Here is a 22,536-nt window from a genome sequence, read left to right as displayed (position 1 = left end):
ATATATTATTTACCCCCCCCCCAGGAGATGCTGATGGACAGTTATTACCACAGCAGCTATATATATATATTATTTACCCCCCCCCCAGGAGATACTGATGGACAGTTATTACCACAGCAGCTATATATATATATTATTTACCCCCCCAGGAGACGCTGATGGACAGTGCGTTGCGTTCAATATCCTACATCGCAGACATCGGGAGCATCGTGGTTCTGATGGCTCGTACCCGTATGGCAGGAACATCCTCGCAGGACTGTACTGAAGCTGATATCTCCTCCTCAGAGGGACAGATACACTACAGAATGATCTGCTATGTCTTTGAGTCAGAAGACGTGAGTACTGGGCTGGCAGCCTCAAAATAAGATTCTGTTCTGTTCTATTTTGTTTTATTCTGTTCTGTTTCATTCTGTTCTATTCTGTTCTGTTCTATTATGTTCTATTCTTATTATGTTCTGTTTTATTCTGTTTTATTCTGTTCTATTCTTATTCCATTCTATTCTGTTCTGTTTCATTCTGTTCTATTCTGTTCTATTCTATTATGTTCTATTATGTTTTATTCTGTTCTATTATTATTCTGTTCTATTCTGTTCTGTTTTATTCTGTTCTGTTTCATTCTGTTCTATTCTGTTATATTCTATTGTATGTTCTATTGTATGTTCTATTATGTTTTATTCTGTTCTATTATTATTCTGTTCTATTCTGTTCTGTTTTATTCTGTTCTGTTTCATTCTGTTCTATTCTGTTATATTCTATTGTATGTTCTATTGTATGTTCTATTCTGTTCTATTCTGTTCTATTCTATTTTATGTTCTATTCTGTTCTATTCTGTTTTATTCTGTTCTATTCTGTTATATTCTATTGTATGTTCTATTCTGTTCTATTATGTTTTATTCTGTTTTATTCTGTTCTATTATTATTCTGTTCTATTCTGTTCTATTTTATTCTGTTCTGTTTCATTCTGTTCTATTCTATTATGTTCTATTCTGTTCTATTCTGTTATATTCTATTGTATGTTCTATTCTGTTCTATTCTGTTATATTCTATTTTATGTTCTATTCTGTTCTATTCTGTTTTATTATGTTCAATTCTGTTATATTCTATTATGTTCTATTCTTATTCTGTTCTGTTTTATTCTGTTTCATTCTGTTCTATTCTGTTCTGTTCTAAATCAAATCAAATCAAATTTTATTTGTCACATACACATGGTTAGCAGATGTTAATGCGAGTGTAGCGAAATGCTTGTGCTTCTAGTTCCGACAATGCAGTAATAACCAACAAGTAATCTAACTAACAATTCCTAAACTACTGTCTTATACACAGTGTAAGTGGATAAAGAATATGTACATAAGGATATATGAATGAGTGATGGTACAGAGCAGCATAGGCAAGATACAGTAGATGGTATCGAGTACAGTATATACATATGAGATGAGTATGTAAACAAAGTGGCATAGTTAAAGTGGCTAGTGATACATGTATTACATAAGGATGCAGTCGATGATATAGAGTACAGTATATACGTATGCATATGAGATGAATAATGAAGGATAAGTAACATTATATAAGGTAGCATTGTTTAAAGTGGCTAGTGATATATTTACATTATTTCCCATCAATTCCCATTATTAAAGTGGCTGGAGTTGAGTCAGTGTCAGTGTGTTGGCAGCAGCCACTCAATGTTAGTGGTGGCTGTTTAACAGTCTGATGGCCTTGAGATAGAAGCTGTTTTTCAGTCTCTCGGTCCCAGCTTTGATGCACCTGTACTGACCTCGCCTTCTGGATGATAGCGGGGTGAACAGGCAGTGGCTGGTGGTGGGTGGTGTAGGTGTCCTGGAGGGCAGGTAGTTTGCCCCCGGTGATGCGTTGTGCAGACCTCACTACCCTCTGGAGAGCCTTACGGTTGAGGGCGGAGCAGTTGCCGTACCAGGCGGTGATACAGCCCGCCAGGATGCTCTCGATTGTGCATCTGTAGAAGTTTGTGAGTGCTTTTGGTGACAAGCCGAATTTCTTCAGCCTCCTGAGGTTGAAGAGGCGCTGCTGCGCCTTCTTCACGATGCTGTCTGTGTGAGTGGACCAATTCAGTTTGTCTGTGATGTGTATGCCGAGGAACTTAAAACTTGCGACTCTCTCCACTACTGTTCCATCGATGTAGATAGGGGGGTGTTCCCTCTGCTGTTTCCTGAAGTCCACAATCATCTCCTTAGTTTTGTTGACGTTGAGTGTATTCTATTCTATTGTTCTATTCTATTATGTTCTATTCTTATTCTGTTCTGTTTCATTCTGTTTCATTCTGTTCTATTCTGTTCTATTCTGTTCTATTCTATTGTATGTTCTATTCTGTTCTATTCTATTTTATGTTCTATTCTGTTCTATTATGTTTTATTCTGTTCTATTATTATTCTGTTCTATTCTGTTCTATTCTATTGTATGTTCTATTCTGTTCTATTCTGTTCTATTCTATTTTATGTTCTATTCTGTTCTATTCTGTTTTATTCTGTTCTATTCTCTTATATTCTATTATGTTCAATTCTGTTATATTCTATTATGTTCTATTCTTATTCTGTTCTGTTTTATTCTGTTCTATTCTGTTCTATTCTGTTCTATTCTGTTCTATTATGTTCTATTCTTATTCTGTTCTATTCTGTTCTGTTCTATTCTATTATGTTCTATTCTTATTCTGTTCTATTCTGTTCTGTTCTATTCTATTATGTTCTATTCTTATTCTGTTCTGTTCTAATCTGTTCTGTTCTATTCTGTTCTAATCTGTTCTGTTCTGTTCTGTTTCATTCTATTCTATTCTGTTCTGTTCTATTCTGTTCTATTCTGTTCTGTTCTATTATGTTCTATTCTTATTATGTTATATTATTATTCTGTTTTATTCCGTTATATTCTTATTCTGTTCTATTCTGTTCTGTTTCATTCTGTTCTATTCTGTTCTGTTCTATTCTGTTCTGTTCTATTCTGTTCTGTTCTATTATGTTCTATTCTTATTATGTTCTATTATTATTCTGTTTTATTCTGTTCTATTCTTATTCTGTTCTATTCTGTTCTGTTTCATTCTGTTCTATTCTATTCTGTTATATTCTGTTTTATTCTGTTCTATTATTATTCTGTTTCATTCTGTTCTATTCTGTTCTGTTCTATTCTGTTCTGTTTTATTCTGTTCTGTTTTATTCTGTTCTGTTTCATTCTGTTCTATTCTGTTATATTCTATTGTATGTTCTATTCTGTTCTATTCTATTCTGTTCTATTCTATTTTATGTTCTATTCTGTTCTATTCTGTTATATTATATTATGTTCAATTCTGTTTTATTCTGTTCTATTCTATTCTGTTTTATTCTGTTCTGTTCTATTCTGTTATATTCTATTCTGTTTTATTCTGTTCTGTTTCATTGTGTTCTATTCTGTTCTGTTATATTCTGTTCTGTTTCATTCTGTTCTATTCTGTTCTGTTCTATTCTGTTCCGTTTTATTCTGTTTTATTCTGTTCTATTCTCCCACTCTTGAACTTTGAGTACTGTTGAATGTTATTGATCTATTGGGGCAATGTTTTTGTTATTTGAGATTCTCTGGCACAGTGTTTGCGAAGGTCAAATCAAATGTTAATGGTCACAAACACATGGTTAGTAGATGTTAATGGTCACATACACATGGTTATCAGATGTTAATGGTCACATACACATGGTTATCAGATGTTAATGGTCACATACACATGGTTATCAGATGTTAATAGTCACATACACATGGTTATCAGATGTTAATGGTCACATACACATGGTTATCAGATGTTAATAGTCACATACACATGGTTATCAGATGTTAATGGTCACATACACATGGTTATCAGATATTAATGGTCACATACACATGGTTATCAGATGTTAATGCGAGTGTAGCAAATGCTTGTGTTTCTCGTTCTGACTATGCAGTTCAAATCTAACAAGTAATCTAACAAATTCACAACAACTACCTAATACACACAAATGTAAAGGGGTGAATAAGAATATGTACATTTTAAATATATGGATGAGCGATGGCCGTGTGGCATAGGCAAGATGCAGTAGATGGTATAGAGTACAGTATATACATATGAGATGAGTAATGTAGGATATGTAAACATGATTAAAGTGGCGTTATTTAAAGTGACGAGTGATGCCTTTATTAAGTCAGTTTATTTAAATGGCCAGAGATTTGAGTGTGTATGGTGACAGCAGCCTCTCTATGCTAGTGATGGCTGTTCAACAGTCGAATGGCCTTGAGATAGAATGGCCTATACACTATTACAGTACAATATTACTGAACATCATGTTAAAGCTTTGAAAATGTATATGGCTTGTACAGAGGCCCTACCTTATTTAACTATGTTGGCTTTCCTATAACATGTGCTATATCTCCCTATAACATGTGCTATATCTCCCTATAACATGTGCTATATCTCCCTATAACATGTGCTATATCTTCCTATAACACGTGCTATATCTCCCTATAACATGTGCTATATCTTCCTATAACATGTGCTATATCTCCCTATAACACGTGCTATATCTTCCTATAACACGTGCTATATCTCCCTATAACATGTGCTATATCTCCCTATAACATGTGCTATATCTTCCTATAACACGTGCTATATCTCCCTATAACATGTGCTATATCTCCCTATAACATGTGCTATATCTTCCTATAACATGTGCTATATCTCCCTATAACATGTGCTATATCTCCCTATAACATGTACTATATCTCCCTATAACATGTGCTATATCTTCCTATAACATGTGCTATATCTTCCTATAACATGTGCTATATCTCCCTATAACATGTGCTATATCTCCCTATAACATGTGCTATATCTTCCTATAACATGTGCTATATCTCCCTATAACATGTGCTATATCTCCCTATAACACGTGCTATATCTCCCTATAACGTGCTATATCTTCCTATAACATGTGCTATATCTCCCTATAACACGTGCTATATCTTCCTATAACATGTGTTATAGCTTCCTATAACATGTGCTATATCTTCCTATAACATGTGCTATATCTTCCTATAACATGTGTTATAGCTTCCTATAACACGTGCTATGTCTTCATTCATCATTTCAGTTGGTCCCTAACTGTGTGCTCTCTCCCACCTCTGTATTGTGGTCAACTTGAATAGCTTGTAGTTTCCATTGAGTAGTTATCCCCTACCAACCGGCATCCCTCCCTTTGCCCCCTCTCTTCGCCCCCTCCCTATATCCCCTCCCTATATCCCCATCCCCTTCCTTTGCCACCTCCCTATGCCCCCTTCCCCCTCCGCAGGCCCAGCTCATTGCCCAGTCCATCGGACAGGCATTCAGCGTTGCCTACAGGGAGTTCCTCCGAGCCAATGGGATCAATCCTAAGGACCTGAGTCAGAAGCAATACAGTGACATCATCAATTCCCAGGAAATGTACAATGACGACCTGGTCCATTTCTCAAACTCTGACAACTGTAAAGAGGTGAAGTGTGTGTGTGTGTGTGTGTGTGTGTGTGTGTGTGTGTGTGTGTGTGTGTGTGTGTGTACTGAAGTGTAAATAGGTGTGACGGCCTACCGTGATACATGACACTTCAGGTTGTATTGCCCCCTTACTTCCTTCCTTCCTTCCTTCCTTCCAGTAAATTAAAAGAGATAACTTTGAAGAGTACAAGTAAGCAACCTAGTGGTTAGAGCATTGGGCCATTAACCGGAAGGTTGCTGGATCGAATACAGTGCCTTGCGAAAGTATTCGGCCCCCTTGAACTTTGCGACCTTTTGCCACATTTCAGGCTTCAAACATAAAGATATAAAACTGTATTTTTTTGTGAAGAATCAACAACAAGTGGGACACAATCATGAAGTGGAATGACATTTATTGGATATTTCAAACTTTTTTAACAAATCAAAAACTGAAAAATTGGGCATGCAAATTTATTCAGCCCCTTTACTTTCAGTGCAGCAAACTCTCTCCAGAAGTTCAGTGAGAATCTCTGAATGATCCAATGTTGACCTAAATGACTAATGATGATAAATACAATCCACCTGTGTGTAATCAAGTCTCCGTATAAATGCACCTGCACTGTGATAGTCTCAGAGGTCCGTTAAAAGCGCAGAGAGCATCATGAAGAACAAGGAACACACCAGGCAGGTCCGAGATACTGTTGTGAAGAAGTTTAAAGCCGGATTTGGATACAAAAAGATTTCCCAAGCTTTAAACATCCCAAGGAGCACTGTGCAAGCAATAATATTGAAATGGAAGGAGTATCAGACCACTGCAAATCTACCAAGACCTGGCCGTCCCTATAAACTTTTCAGCTCATACAAGGAGAAGACTGATCAGAGATGCAGCCAAGAGGCCCATGATCACTCTGGATGAACTGCAGAGATCTACAGCTGAGGTGGGAGACTCTGTCCATAGGACAACAATCAGTCGTATATTTTGCAAATCTGGCCTTTATGGAAGAGTGGCAAGAAGAAAGCCATTTCTTAAAGATATCCATAAAAAGTGTCGTTTAAAGTTTTCCTCTGACAACTTTTTTTTTTACCCTGTTTTCTCTCCATTTTCGTGGTGTCCAATTGGTAGATACAGTCTTGTCTGTACGGACTCGGGCAAGTCGAAGCTCGAGAGACGTGTGTCCTCCGAAACACAATCCAACCAAGCCGCACTGCTTCTTGACACAATGCCCACTTAACCCGGAAGCCAGCTGCACCAATGTGTCGGAGAAAACACCGTGCACCTGGCGACAGTGTCAGAGTGCACTACGCCCGGCCGACCACAGGAGTCGCTAGTGCTCGATGGGACAAGGACATCCCTGCCGCCAAACCCTCCCCAAACCCGGGCGACGCTGGGCCAATTGTGCGCCACCACATGGGTCTTCCGGGCGTGGCCAGCTGCGACAGAGCCTGGACGAACCCAGAATCTCTAGTGGCACAGCTAGCACTGCAATGTAGTGCCATAGACCACTGTGACAATCAGAAGGCCCAATTGTGGGACCTTATATAGATAGGTGTGTATCTTTCCAAATCACGTCCAATCAATTGAATATACCACAGGTGGACTCTTATCAAGTTGTAGAAACATCTCAAGGATGATCAATGGAAACAGGATGCACCTGAGCTCAATTTCGATTCTCGTAACATAGGGTCTGAATACTTATGTAAATAAGGTATTTTTGTTTTGATATTTCTATAAATTTGCAAACATTTCTAAAAACCTGTTTTCACTTTGTCATTATCAAGTATTGTGTGTAGTTTGCTGAAGATTTATTTTTATTTAATCCATTTTAGAATAAGGCTGTAATGGAACAAATTGTGGGAAAAGTCAAGGGTTCTGAATACTATCCGAAGTCACTATACACTAATAACTTAAATCAGATGGGTGAGAACCTGGGGGTGGTGATAGTAGAGTCTGAACTCTCTCTCCCCTCCCCCTCTCTCTCTCGGTCTCTCTCTCTCCCTCCCCCTCTCTCTCCTCCTCCCCCTCTCTCTCTCTGTCTCTCTCTCCCCCCTCTCTCTCTCCCCCCCCTCTCTCTCTCTCGGTCTCTCTCTCTCCCTCCCTCTCTCTCTCCTCCTACCCCTCTCTCGCTGTCTCTCTCTCCCCCTTCCCCTCTCTCTCTCCCCCTCTCTCCCTCTCTCGGTCTCTCTCTCGGTCTCTCTCTCTCTCCCTCCCCCTCTCTCTCCTCCTCCCCCTCTCTCTCTCTGTCTCTCTCTCCCCCCTCTCTCTCTCTCCCTCCCCCTCTCTCTCTCTCCCCTCCCCCTCTCTCTCCCCTCCCCCTCTCTCTCTTGGTCCCTCTCTCACTCTCTCTCTCCCCCTCCCCCCTCTCTCTCTCCCTCCCTCTCTCTCTCTCCCCCCTCTCTCCCTGCCTCTCTCTCTCTCTCTCCCCCTCTCTCCCTGCCTCTCTCTCTCTCCCCCTCCCCTCTCTCCCTCTCTCTCTCCCCTCTCTCTCCCCTCCCCCCTCTCTCTCTCTCTCTCTCTCGCTCTCTCTCCCCTCCCCTCTCCCTCTCTCTCTCCCTCTCTCTCTCCCCCTAACCCCCCCTCCCTCTCTCTCTCTCTCTCGCTCACTCGCTCTCCCCTCCCCCTCTCTCTCTGGTCTCCCCCTCTCTCTCTCCCCCTCTCTCTCTCTCTCTCTCTCTCTCCCCCTCCCCCTCTCTCCCTCCCTCTCTCTCTCCCTCTCTCCCTCCCCCCCTCTCTCTCTCTCTCTCTCTCGCTCTCTCTCTCTCCCCTCCCCCTCTCTCTCGGTCTCTCCCTTCCCCCTCTCTCTCTCCCCGTGCCCTCTCTCTCGCTCTCTCTCTCTCGGTCTCTCTCTCCCTCCCCCTCTCTCACTCTCTCTCTCCCCTCCCCCTCTCTCTCTCTCTCGGTCGCTCGCTCGCTCTCTCCCTCCCCCTCTATCACTCGGCCTCTCTCTCTCTCCTTCCCCCTCTCTAACTCTCTCTCTCCCCTCCCCCTCTCTCTCTCTGTGTCTCTCTCTCGCCCCCCCTCTCTCACTCGCCTCCCCCCCTCTCCCCCCTCTCTCTCTCTCTCCCTCCCCCCTCCTCCATAGCTGGAGTTGGAGAAGCAGAAGGGCGAGAGCCTAGGTGTGGTGATAGTGGAGTCTGGCTGGGGCTCCATCCTGCCTACGGTGATCCTAGCTAACATGTTGAACAGCGGCCCAGCTGCCCGCTCTGGGAAGCTCAACGTGGGAGACCAGATCATGTCCATCAACAACACTAGCCTGGTAGGGCTACCACTAGCTACCTGCCAGGGTATCATCAAGGTACCGTACACCAGTCACTAGTCAGACATGTCCATCAACAACACTAGCCTGGTAGGGCTACCACTAGCTACCTGCCAGGGTATCATCAAGGTACCATCAACAACACCAGCCTGGTAGGGCTACCACTAGCTACCTGCCAGGGTATCATCAAGGTACCATCAACAACACCAGCCTGGTAGGGCTACCACTAGCTACCTGCCAGGGTACAATCAAGGTACCATCAACAACACCAGCCTGGTCGGGCTACCACTAGCTACCTGCCAGGGTATCATCAAGGTACCATCAACAACACAAAATAAGTAAGCCTTGTCCGAGCCAGAACGGCCCATAACACATCTGGTTCCATCCTTTTGACTCGACCGGACAACCCCCTACCTTCCAATCTCAGGGCGGACACTCTGTCAGGCAGTCATGCCTGACAATGCTAGTTAACATTGTGTGTGGTAATACTAGCTTAGTGTTGCAGACCAGATCAAGTCCATCAATAACACCAGCCTGGTGGGGCTTACCACTAGCCACCTGCCAGGGCATCGTCAAGGGTTACGGTCCAAACATTTAAAAGACACACCCTCGTCCACTTACCCTCTCGCCTTATGCCCTTGGAGGGAATCCCCGTCGCCATCTTGGATGGACGGTCCAAAATGATTAGGAAGTTTACAACGTAAGCTCTCGTTTTTAGTCGTACATTGCGAGTGTACAATTGTGTTCACTCCGGGGCCTTAAAATTCCCAATAATTCAATTTGCGACGATTGTACATCCGCTAAGAAAAGTCAGCAAAAACTTAAAAACAACATCAATGGAGAAGTCAACATACAAGTGCAAGTAAAAAACGAATGCAAACAAGTTAAAAATTATACTATTAATGCACATGACAGCACAAACACGTCTCGTTTTTGTTTGGTTATCTTCTGGAAATTGTAGAAATGTTCCTTATTCAGAAGTTCCAGCCAGGCAGGCTAACGTTAGTTAGCTAATTCATTTTCTTGCTGTCATACAGTAGGCATATATTAATAATGATATATTTAATATAAGTAGACATGCACTCATGCATGTAAAGCACCCACAAGCTTCCGGGGGCTGAAAACACAATCGTCGCAGGATGAACGAGTGACGTTTCCGGCCAAGGGCGGATCTATTTAGAAATCATTCCTTCCTCCCTCACCCGTTGCCCTGCAAATATATACTGGTCAGACGTCATGATACATCATCAAAAGTTTCCACTAAATGTGAGGGCTGAGGGGATATGTGTTTGGACTGCAGCCTATGTCTGGAGCATACAGTCAACTCTGGCAGCATCTATATTATGTTACTGCTCATTGAGCCTGTTTTACTTTTTTTTTTAACTCAAAAGTTCAAACCACTTCCTTTATTTGTCTCTTATCAGTCATTAAAGAAAAGGAGATGAGGAAGCCATTGGTATTGAGATTGAGATTGACACAGCCATTCTAGGAAGACATTCTAGAGTATTGAGATTGATACAGGGCCATTCTAGGAAGACATTCTAGAGTATTGAGATTGAGACACGGCCATTCTAGAGTATTGAGATTGACATCGGCATTCTAGAGTATTGAGATTGACATCGGCATTCTAGAGTATTGAGATTGAGACACGGCCATTCTAGGAAGACATTCTAGAGTATTGAGGTTGAGACAGGGCCATTCTAGAGTATTGAGGTTGAGACACGGCCATTCTAGGGTATTGAGGTTGAGACACGGCCATTCTAGAGTATTGAGGTTGAGACAGGGCCATACTAGTGTATTGAGGTTGAGACAGGGCCATTCTAGAGTATTGAGGTTGAGACAGGGCCATTCTAGAGTATTGAGGTTGAGACACGGCCATTCTAGAGTATTGAGGTTGAGACAGGGCCATTCTAGAGTATTGAGGTTGAGACAGGGCCATTCTAGAGTATTGAGGTTGAGACAGGGCCATTCTAGAGTATTGAGGTTGAGACAGGGCCATTCTAGAGTATTGAGGTTGAGACAGGGCCATTCTAGAGTATTGAGGTTGAGACAGGGCCATTCTAGAGTATTGAGGTTGAGACAGGGCCATTCTAGAGTATTGAGGTTGAGACAGGGCCATTCTAGAGTATTGAGGTTGAGACAGGGCCATTCTAGAGTATTGAGGTTGAGACAGGGCCATTCTAGAGTATTGAGGTTGAGACAGGGCCATTCTAGAGTATTGAGGTTGAGACAGGGCCATTCTAGAGTATTGAGGTTGAGACAGGGCCATTCTAGAGTATTGAGGATGAGACAGGGCCATTCTAGAGTATTGAGGTTGAGACAGGGCCATTCTAGAGCAGGTATTCCCAAACTGCATTGCCGTCGGGTGTACGCCAAATAAAAACGTGATTCACATTTTTTTTTAAATAATAATAATTCTTCACACTTTCAAACAGTTTCATTTTCCAACGGGGCTATACATTTGGGTGAATTTGTTTTTCTCGCCTGAGTAGCCACGTTTACACTGCCAAAAATAAAATGAAAACAATCTATTGTTCAGCGAAATAACAACACAATGTCAAATACAGGTAGTCTAGTCAAAAAATTAACATCCAATCATCATGAACCGTCACTCTCTAGTGGGGATTCCACTAACGGCCCGTATGGAGTCAAACGTAGCTGCTGCTCATTCCATTTGTTCGAAAATGGATAAATGGTTCAAAAAAGACAAATACCAGCTCTACTGGTAGAACTACATTGATTTGGGGTTCACTTATATTGCCTTTCCTCAGCCACAGCATGTTATATGTGCAAAAGTACTATCTCACAACTCAATGAAACCTTCACTCTTGCGCAGACATTTAGAAACTGTCAGAGTCTAGGTGATGTGGGTCAGGCGCAGGACACAGAGATGAGTGGGTGAGGGGCGGCAGTGTAGCCTAGTGGTTAGAGCATTGGACTAGTAACCGAGAGGTTGCAAGTTCAAATCCCCGAGCTGACAAGGTACAAAATCTGTCGTTCTGCCACTTAACAGGCAGTTAACCCACTGTTCCTAGGCCGTCATTGAAAATGAGAATTTGTTCTTAACTGACTTGCCTGGTTAAATAAAAAAAAAAAAATAATAAAAAGAGTAATAATAGTAACTTTACTCAAAAATAATCTTCCAACAAGGAGAACAAAAATCCAGAATCACATAAACGAGACAACTGACAACAACAAACACGCACAGAGCTCCAGAGGGTTAAATAGGGAAATAATTCAAACGTAATGGGAACCAGGTGTGTAAAATCAAGACAAAACAAATGGAAAAAGAAACGTAGATCGGTGGAGGCTAGAAAGCCGGTGACGTCGAACATGAAGAGGCACCAACTTTGGCCTCATCGAAATTGCAACAAGCGGTTCTGTGAAAATTGAATTGAATCAGAAGCCACTGCCAGATTTCTGGATTGGGCTGCACTCAGAGTGTCCTGCCTTGGAAAATCACACTGTTAAGACACTGATGCCCATTGCAACCACGTACCTATGTGAGAGTGGACTCTCGGCCCTCACTAGCATGAACACTAAATACAGGCACAGACTGTGTGTGGAAAGTTATTTAAGACTGAGACTCTCTCCAATACAACCCAACATTGCAGAGTTATGTGCTTCCTTTCACACCCTTCTCATTAACCTGTGGTAGGTTATTCACAATTTTTAATGAACAAATAAGGTTTTATATGTAATGGTTAAATAAATAGCAAAATTCTTGATTATTATTATATTATTATTTGTGCCCTGGTCCTATAAGAGCTCTTTGTCACTTCCCACGAGCCAGGTTGTGACAACTCACACTCTTATGTTTAATAAATGTATCGTATAGTGTGTGTGTGGCAGGCTTACAATGATGGCAAAAAAACAAAATTTGAGAGTGCGCTGACCCTGGTGCTAGAGGGGGTACAGCTGGAGGTTGAATGTTTGAAGGGGTATGGGACTATAACAAGTTTGGGAACCACAGTTCTAGAGTATTGAGATTGAGATCCACACAGCCATTCTCAGAAGACATTTTAGAGTATTGAAATAAACACAGCCATTCTACAGTATTGAGATTGAGATACGGCCATTCTAGAGTATTGTGATTGAGACATGGCCATTCTAGGAAGCCATTCTAGAGTATTGTGATTGAGACATGGCCATTCTAGGAAGCCATTCTAGAGTATTGAGACACTCTAGAATGGACATTGCTATTTATCGTGTTCCGGTCGTCCTGCCAGGGTCTGAAGAGCCAGGTTCAGGTGAAGCTGAGCATCGTGAGTTGTCCTCCTGTCACCACTGTCCTCATCAAGAGACCCGACCTCAAGTTTCAGCTGGGCTTCAGTGTTCAGAACGGCATCGTGAGTAGGATTATGATATCATTATAATGCATTATAAGACTTGTCATAAGCATGTATGACGTCTTTGTACTCTAATCATCATCTCTCTTATAATGATTCTGATAACAGCCATTTGGATTCAGAGAGTTGAGCTTTTCTTCCCCTCTCCTCAGATCTGTAGTCTGATGCGCGGCGGTATCGCAGAGCGAGGAGGGGTGCGAGTCGGCCACAGGATCATTGAGATCAATGGGCAGAGTGTGGTTGCCATGCCGCATGAGAAGATAGTCCAGACCCTGTCTGTATCAGTGGGAGAGGTGAGCATCAGGATCCTATGACTGTTAGCTAATTGCCAACGTTATATACGTTCAATGAATAGCCAATCAGAACCCTCTTTGGACGAAACAGACTAATAAGCATTTATAGAAATACAAGTGAGTGTCTTCATGATGAGCACTGATCTGTCCGATTCTCTCCTCACTCTCCTCCTCACTGTTCTCCTCACTCTCCTCCTCCTCCTCACTCTCCTCCTGCTCCACCTCCTCCTCACTCTCCTCCTCCTTCTCCCCCTCACTCTCCTCCTCCTTCTCCCCCTCACTCTCCTCCTCCTGCTCCACCTCCCACTCCTCCTCACTCTCCTCCTCCTCCGCACTCTCCTCCTCACTCTCCTCCTCACTCTCCTCCTCCTCCTCACTCTCCTCTTCACTCTCCTCCTCATTCTCCTCCCTCTCCTCCTCCTCACTCTCCTCCTCCCCTCACTCTCCTCCTCCCTCTCCTCATCCTCCTCACTCTCCTCCTCTTACTCATCCTCCTCACTCTTCTCCTCCTCACTCTCCTTCTTCTCCTCCTCCTTCTCCTCTTCCTTCTTCTCCTCCTCACTCTCCACTTCCTCCTCCTCATTTTCCTCCTTCTCCTCCTCACTCTCCTCCTGCACCACCTCCTCCTCCTTCTCCTCTTCCTCCTCCTCACTCTCCTCCTCACTCTCCTCCTGCTCCTCCTCCTCTTACTCATCCTCCTCACTCTCCTCATCCTCCTCACTTTCCTCCTGCTCATTCACCTCCTCCTACTCCTCCTTCTCCTCTTCCTCATCCTCTTCCTCACTCTCCTCCTCTTCCTCACTCTCCCCCTCCTCATTCTCCTCCTTCTCCTCCTCCTCCTCCTCTTCCTCCTCCTCCTTCTCACTCTCCTCCTGCTCCTTCTCCTCTTCCTCTTTTCCTGCTAATTCTCCTCCTTCTCCTCTTCCTCCTCCTCCTCACTCTCCTCCTCCTCACTCTCCTCCTTTTCCTCTTCCTACATCTCCTCACTCTCTTCACTCTCCTCCTTCTCCTCTTCCTCCCTCTCCTCCTCCTCACTCTCCTCCTCCTCCTCCTCACCATTCTCCTCCTCCTCACTCTCCTCCTCCTCTTCACTCTCCTCTTTCTCATCCTCCTCCTCTTCCTCACTCTCCTTCTCCTCTTCCTCACTCTCTTTCTCCTCTTCCTCACTCTCCTCCTCACTGTCCTCCTCCGCTTCCTCTTCCTCATCCTCTTCACTCTCCTCCTCCTCATCACTCTCCTCCTCCTCTTCTTCCTCATTCTCTTCTTCCTTCTCCTCCTCCTCCTCCTCTTCCTCCTCACTCTCCTGCTTCTCTTCCTCACTCTCTTCCTCCTTCTCCTCCCTCTCCTCTTCCTCCTCCTCCTCTTCCTTACTCTCCTCCCCCTTCTCCTCTTCCTCACTCTCCTCCTCCTCTTCCTCATTCTCCTCCTCATCCTCACTCTCCTGCTTCTCTTCCTCCTCCTCCCCACTCTCCCATACCGCCTCCTCTTCCTCATTCTCCTCCTCTTCCTCACTCTCCTCCTCACTCTCCTACTCTCTTCCTCCTTCTCCTCCCTCTCCTTTTCCTCCTCCTCTCCTCTTCCTCACTCTTCATCCTCTTCCTCCTCATTCCCCTCCTCCTCCTCCTCACTCTCCTCCTTCTCCTACTCCTCACTCTCGTCCTTCTACTCCTCCTCCTCCTCACTCTCCTCTCCCTCTTCCTCACTCTCCACTTCCTCCTCCTCATTTTCCTCCTTCTCCTCCTCACTCTCCTCCTGCACCACCTCCTCCTCCTTCTCCTCTTCCTCCTCCTCACTCTCCTCCTCACTCTCCTCCTGCTCCTCCTCCTCTTACTCATCCTCCTCACTCTCCTCATCCTCCTCACTTTCCTCCTGCTCATTCACCTCCTCCTACTCCTCCTTCTCCTCTTCCTCATCCTCTTCCTCACTCTCCTCCTCTTCCTCACTCTCCCCCTCCTCATTCTCCTCCTTCTCCTCCTCCTCCTCCTCCTCCTCCTCTTCCTCCTCCTCCTTCTCACTCTCCTCCTGCTCCTTCTCCTCTTCCTCTTTTCCTGCTAATTCTCCTCCTTCTCCTCTTCCTCCTCCTCCTCACTCTCCTCCTCCTCACTCTCCTCCTTCTCCTCTTCCTACATCTCCTCACTCTCTTCACTCTCCTCCTTCTCCTCTTCCTCCCTCTCCTCCTCCTCACTCTCCTCCTCCTCCTCCTCACCATTCTCCTCCTCCTCACTCTCCTCCTCCTCTTCACTCTCCTCTTTCTCATCCTCCTCCTCTTCCTCACTCTCCTTCTCCTCTTCCTCACTCTCTTTCTCCTCTTCCTCACTCTCCTCCTCACTGTCCTCCTCCGCTTCCTCTTCCTCATCCTCTTCACTCTCCTCCTCCTCATCACTCTCCTCCTCCTCTTCTTCCTCATTCTCTTCTTCCTTCTCCTCCTCCTCCTCCTCTTCCTCCTCACTCTCCTGCTTCTCTTCCTCACTCTCTTCCTCCTTCTCCTCCCTCTCCTCTTCCTCCTCCTCCTCTTCCTTACTCTCCTCCCCCTTCTCCTCTTCCTCACTCTCCTCCTCCTCTTCCTCATTCTCCTCTTCCTCCTCCTCATCCTCACTCTCCTGCTTCTCTTCCTCCTCCTCCCCACTCTCCCATACCGCCTCCTCTTCCTCATTCCTCCTCCTCCTTCCTCACTCTCCTCCTCACTCTCCTACTCTCTTCCTCCTTCTCCTCCCTCTCCTTTTCCTCCTCCTCTCCTCTTCCTCACTCTTCATCCTCTTCCTCCTCATTCCCCTCCTCCTCCTCCTCACTCTCCTCCTTCTCCTACTCCTCACTCTCGTCCTTCTACTCCTCCTCCTCCTCCTCTCCTCTCCCTCTTCCTCACTCTCCACTTCCTCCTCCTCATTTTCCTCCTTCTCCTCCTCACTCTCCTCCTGCACCACCTCCTCCTCCTTCTCCTCATCCTCCTCCTCACTCTCCTCCTCACTCTCCTCCTGCTCCTCCTCCTCTTACTCATCCTCCTCACTCTCCTCATCCTCCTCACTTTCCTCCTGCTCATTCACCTCCTCCTACTCCTCCTTCTCCTCTTCCTCATCCTCTTCCTCACTCTCCTCCTCTTCCTCACTCTCCCCCTCCTCATTCTCCTCCTTCTCCTCCTCCTCCTCCTCCTCTTCCTCCTCCTCCTTCTCACTCTCCTCCTGCTCCTTCTCCTCTTCCTCTTTTCCTGCTAATTCTCCTCCTTCTCCTCTTCCTCCTCCTCCTCACTCTCCTCCTCCTCACTCTCCTCCTTCTCCTCTTCCTACATCTCCTCACTCTCTTCACTCTCCTCCTTCTCCTCTTCCTCCCTCTCCTCCTCCTCACTCTCCTCCTCCTCCTCCTCACCATTCTCCTCCTCCTCACTCTCCTCCTCCTCTTCACTCTCCTCTTTCTCATCCTCCTCCTCTTCCTCACTCTCCTTCTCCTCTTCCTCACTCTCTTTCTCCTCTTCCTCACTCTCCTCCTCACTGTCCTCCTCCGCTTCCTCTTCCTCATCCTCTTCACTCTCCTCCTCCTCATCACTCTCCTCCTCCTCTTCTTCCTCATTCTCTTCTTCCTTCTCCTCCTCCTCCTCCTCTTCCTCCTCACTCTCCTGCTTCTCTTCCTCACTCTCTTCCTCCTTCTCCTCCCTCTCCTCTTCCTCCTCCTCCTCTTCCTTACTCTCCTCCCCCTTCTCCTCTTCCTCACTCTCCTCCTCCTCTTCCTCATTCTCCTCTTCCTCCTCCTCATCCTCACTCTCCTGCTTCTCTTCCTCCTCCTCCCCACTCTCCCATACCGCCTCCTCTTCCTCATTCTCCTCCTCTTCCTCACTCTCCTCCTCACTCTCCTACTCTCTTCCTCCTTCTCCTCCCTCTCCTTTTCCTCCTCCTCTCCTCTTCCTCACTCTTCATCCTCTTCCTCCTCATTCCCCTCCTCCTCCTCCTCACTCTCCTCCTTCTCCTACTCCTCACTCTCGTCCTTCTACTCCTCCTCCTCCTCACTCTCCTCTCCCTCTTCCTCACTCTCCTCTCCCTCTTCCTCCTCCTCACTCACCTCTTTCTCCTCTTCCGCCTCCTCCTTCTCCTTCTCCTCACTCTCCTGCTCTCTTCCGTACTCTCTTCCTCCTCCTCCTTCTCCTCTTTCTCCTCACTCTCCTCCTCCTCCTCTTCCTCACTCTCCTCCACCTCCTCTTCCTCCACGTCTTCTTCCTCCTACTCCTCATTCTCCTCCTCCTCTTCCTCACTCTCTTTCTCCTCTTCCTCACTCTCCTTCTCCTCCTCCTCCTCCTCCTCCTCCTCCTCCTCCTCCTCCTCCTCCTCCTCTCTGTCAGATCAACATGAAGACCATGCCTGCAGTGATGTTCAGACTGTTAACAGGACAGGAGACTCCTGTTTACATCTAGTCTCTCCATGCTTGCTCCCTCAATGGCACCCTTTTTCCTGTGTAGTGCACTACTTCTAACCATGGCCCATATGGCTGTAGGTTCACTATGTGAGGAATAGGGTGGCATTTGGTATGCATTTTTTTTCTGCGTACTCTCTCACTGCTTCTGCATGTCTAGGAGAAAGATGGTGGACAGACAGGATGGGTGACAGGCAGAGGAGGCTGGTATTCCAGCCATTCCAATGAGCCTGTCCTCCGGTTTATAGTGACACCAGCCTCCACTGGTGACAGGGTGGTGATACATTAGCAACAATTATTTTTTCTATATCATTTTATTTTGGGGGTAATATGTTACTTTGCTGAAAATGTCAACAACAACAACAACAATTCAACTTCAGGGCTTAGTTGGAGTAGCCTGGATAACACATTGTTTGGCGATGACGCGTAGTACAATGTTAGCTAAACAGACTGGTACCAGCCTATAATTGAACAGCCACATGGTCATAATGGTTTGATGTGTACAGTGTGTGTGTGTGAATACGTGTGAATACTGTTAAAATAACTGTAAATGCAAGGTAAATTATTATGTTCTTATGACTAGATTGCAAACAAACATTTTATTTCCAATTTAATAACGTGCCAGATTAAACAATTGTAGTGACATAAATGTGTTGATACAGTAACTGAACTTATTGTAGGGAAGGGGTTGGTCTGTCGTTATTCTTCAATAGCAGGGATATTTAAGCTACATCCCGTGCATACCTAAACAGCATAGGACAAGGCTATTCTTCAATAGCAGGGGTATTTAAGCTACGTTCCGTGTATACCTAAACAGCATAGGACAAGGCTATTATTCAATAGCAGGGGTATTTAAGCTATGTCCCGTGTATACCTAAACAGCATAAGACAAGGCTATTCTTCAATAACAGGGGTATTTAAGCTACGTCCCGTGTATACCTAAACAGCATAGGACAAGGCTATTCTTCAATAGCAGGGGTATTTAAGCTATGTCCCGTGCATACCTAAACAGCATAGGACAAGGCTATTCTTCAATAGCAGGGCTATTTAAGCTATGTCCCGTGTATACCTAAACAGCATAAGACAAGGCTATTCTTCAATAACAGGGGTATTTAAGCTACGTCCCGTGTATACCTAAACAGCATAGGACAAGGCTATTCTTCAATAGCAGGGGTATTTAAGCTATGTCCCGTGCATACCTAAACAGCATAGGACAAGGCTATTCTTCAATAGCAGGGCTATTGTTGCCTGGTCTGTCATTGGAGCCTGCCATGCCAATGCATAACTACTACCTTAGGAGTTGGTAAGACAACAACACAGACCGATCTGGGGACCAGGCTAGGGGGGGGGGGGGGTATTGAGCAACAGAAAACAATGTAATGTAGTGTGTCCCAAATCACACCCTTTCCACTGGGAACAGATATCAGTTCCAATGTCTAGTTTTGATTTACATTTGGTTGAGTTTGTCAAATAATGTGAATTCAACGTGAAATCAACAACAACAACAAACTTTCACCATGTCATTGGATTTATGTTACATTTTTTTTGGGGGGGGGGGTTTTTTTTTTGTCCAGTAGGTACTCCCTAGATAGTGCACTAGTTTTGACCATGCAAGGCCCTTAGGGCTCTAATCAAAAGTAGTGCACTATGTAGGGAATAGGGTACCCTTTGGAATTACAAACCAGTGTCTGGAAGCTGTCCTTTTCACTCTATACTGCCTTGGATGTAACAAAGGTTTCAATATAACATTATGGCAATGCTGAAAGCCAAAGATAATACGAGTGCACTGTTAAGGATATAGGGGGGGGGGCATTTTGGAATGCAGAGCAGGTATAATGAGAATGTATAAACTTGTTTCGTTGCTGTATTGTGAGAAGCTAAGAATATACTGTGATTAATGAAATGTTAATGACAATGCTTAATATTGCTTTCCAAATACGTAAAAAAAAAAAAAGTGATTTATGACATGCAATGATGAAAGTAAAGTACATGAAAGTCAAGTGGTTCATGAGGTTGAGGACAACGGCTGAATGTCAGATGGCACCCTATTCCCATAGGGCTCTGGTCTAAAGTAGTGCACTATATAGGGAATAGGGGTCTGGTCTAAAGTAGTGCACTATATAGGGAATAGGGCTCTGGTCTAAAGTAGTGCACTATATAGGGAATAGGGCTCTGGTCTAAAGTAGTGCCCTATATAGGGAATAGGGTTCTGGTCTAAAGTAGTGCACTATATAGGGAATAGGGCTCTGGTCTAAAGTAGTGCACTATATAGGGAATAGGGCTCTGGTCTAAAGTAGTGCACTATATAGGGAATAGGGATCTGGTCTAAAGTAGTGCACTATATAGGGAATAGGCCTCTGGTCTAAAGTAGTGCACTATATAGGGAATAGGCCTCTGGTCTAAAGTAGTGCACTATATAGGGAATAGGGCTCTGGTCTAAAGTAGTGCACTATATAGGGAATAGGGCTCTGGTCTAAAGTAGTGCACTATATAGGGAATAGGGATCTGGTCTAAAGTAGTGCACTATATAGGGAATAGGGATCTGGTCTAAAGTAGTGCACTATATAGGGAATAGGTCTCTGGTCTAAAGTAGTGCACTATATAGGGAATAGGCCTCTGGTCTAAAGTAGTGCACTATATAGGGAATAGGGCTCTGGTCTAAAGTAGTGCCCTTTATAGGGAATAGGGCTCTGTAGGGCTCTGGTCTAAAGTAGTGCACTATATAGGGAATATGGCTCTGGTCTAAAGTAGTGCACTATATAGGGAATAGGGGTCTGGTCTAAAGTAGTGCACTATATAGGGAATAGGGCTCTGGTCTAAAGTAGTGCACTATATAGGGAATAGGGGTCTGGTCTAAAGTAGTGCACTATATAGGGAATAGGGCTCTGGTCTAAAGTAGTGCACTATATAGGGAATAGGCCTCTGGTCTAAAGTAGTGCACTATATAGGGAATAGGGCTCTGGTCTAAAGTAGTGCACTATATAGGGAATAGGGGTCTGGTCTAAAGTAGTGCACTATATAGGGAATAGGCCTCTGGTCTAAAGTAGTGCACTATATAGGGAATAGGCCTCTGGTCTAAAGTAGTGCACTATATAGGGAATGGGGCTCTGGTCTAAAGTAGTGCCCTTTATAGGGAATAGGGCTCTGTAGGGCTCTGGTCTAAAGTAGTGCACTATATAGGGAATATGGCTCTGGTCTAAAGTAGTGCACTATATAGGGAATAGGGTTCTGTAGGGCTCTGGTCTAAAGTAGTGCACTATATAGGGAATAGGGGTCTGGTCTAAAGTAGTGCACTATATAGGGAATAGGGCTCTGGTCTAAAGTAGTGCACTATATAGGGAATAGGGCTCTGGTCTAAAGTAGTGCACTATATAGGGAATAGGGTTCTGGTCTAAAGTAGTGCACTATATAGGGAATAGGGGTCTGGTCTAAAGTAGTACACTATATAGGGAATAGGGCTCTGGTCTAAAGTAGTGCACTATATAGGGAATAGGGCTCTGGTCTAAAGTAGTGCCCTATATAGGGAATATGGCTCTGGTCTAAAGTAGTGCACTATATAGGGAATAGGGCTCTGGTCTAAAGTAGTGCACTATATAGGGAATAGGGGTCTGGTCTAAAGTAGTGCACTATATAGGGAATAGGCCTCTGGTCTAAAGTAGTGCACTATATAGGGAATAGGGGTCTGGTCTAAAGTAGTGCACTATATAGGGAATAGGGGTCTGGTCTAAAGTAGTGCACTATATAGGGAATAGGCCTCTGGTCTAAAGTAGTGCACTATATAGGGAATAGGCCTCTGGTCTAAAGTAGTGCACTATATAGGGAATAGGGCTCTGGTCTAAAGTAGTGCACTATATAGGGAATAGGGCTCTGGTCTAAAGTAGTGCACTATATAGGGAATAGGGATCTGGTCTAAAGTAGTGCACTATATAGGGAATAGGGATCTGGTCTAAAGTAGTGCACTATATAGGGAATAGGTCTCTGGTCTAAAGTAGTGCACTATATAGGGAATAGGCCTCTGGTCTAAAGTAGTGCCCTTTATAGGGAATAGGGCTCTGTAGGGCTCTGGTCTAAAGTAGTGCACTATATAGGGAATATGGCTCTGGTCTAAAGTAGTGCACTATATAGGGAATAGGGGTCTGGTCTAAAGTAGTGCACTATATAGGGAATAGGGCTCTGGTCTAAAGTAGTGCACTATATAGGGAATAGGGCTCTGGTCTAAAGTAGTGCACTATATAGGGAATAGGCCTCTGGTCTAAAGTAGTGCACTATATAGGGAATAGGGCTCTGGTCTAAAGTAGTGCACTATATAGGGAATAGGGGTCTGGTCTAAAGTAGTGCACTATATAGGGAATAGGCCTCTGGTCTAAAGTAGTGCACTATATAGGGAATAGGCCTCTGGTCTAAAGTAGTGCACTATATAGGGAATGGGGCTCTGGTCTAAAGTAGTGCCCTTTATAGGGAATAGGGCTCTGTAGGGCTCTGGTCTAAAGTAGTGCACTATATAGGGAATATGGCTCTGGTCTAAAGTAGTGCACTATATAGGGAATAGGGTTCTGCAGGGCTCTGGTCTAAAGTAGTGCACTATATAGGGAATAGGGGTCTGGTCTAAAGTAGTGCACTATATAGGGAATAGGGCTCTGGTCTAAAGTAGTGCACTATATAGGGAATAGGGCTCTGGTCTAAAGTAGTGCACTATATAGGGAATAGGGTTCTGGTCTAAAGTAGTGCACTATATAGGGAATAGGGGTCTGGTCTAAAGTAGTACACTATATAGG

The 22,536-nt window shown here is 44.5% G+C and overlaps 1 protein-coding gene across 1 annotated transcript in view; it reads left to right on the top strand.

Moving 5' to 3' along the window:
• The window catches only part of LOC135556912 (uncharacterized), a 34,632-nt gene extending 15,543 nt beyond the window's left edge, over positions 1-19,089 (top strand). Inside the window, exons 6-11 of the mRNA XM_064990319.1 lie at positions 150-335; positions 5,313-5,492; positions 8,551-8,763; positions 12,954-13,073; positions 13,226-13,366; positions 17,691-19,089. Coding sequence (XP_064846391.1) covers positions 150-335; positions 5,313-5,492; positions 8,551-8,763; positions 12,954-13,073; positions 13,226-13,366; positions 17,691-17,762 — 912 coding nt within the window. The 3' untranslated portion in view covers positions 17,763-19,089. The remainder of the gene's footprint in view (positions 1-149; positions 336-5,312; positions 5,493-8,550; positions 8,764-12,953; positions 13,074-13,225; positions 13,367-17,690) is intronic.
• The last annotated feature ends 3,447 nt before the right edge of the window (positions 19,090-22,536 follow it).

Source organism: Oncorhynchus masou, chromosome 15 (assembly GCF_036934945.1).
Source record: "Oncorhynchus masou masou isolate Uvic2021 chromosome 15, UVic_Omas_1.1, whole genome shotgun sequence".
Lineage (NCBI taxonomy): Eukaryota > Metazoa > Chordata > Actinopteri > Salmoniformes > Salmonidae > Oncorhynchus > Oncorhynchus masou.
Note: the sequence above shows the minus strand (reverse complement) of the source record. Positions and strands in the feature narration are given on the sequence as shown.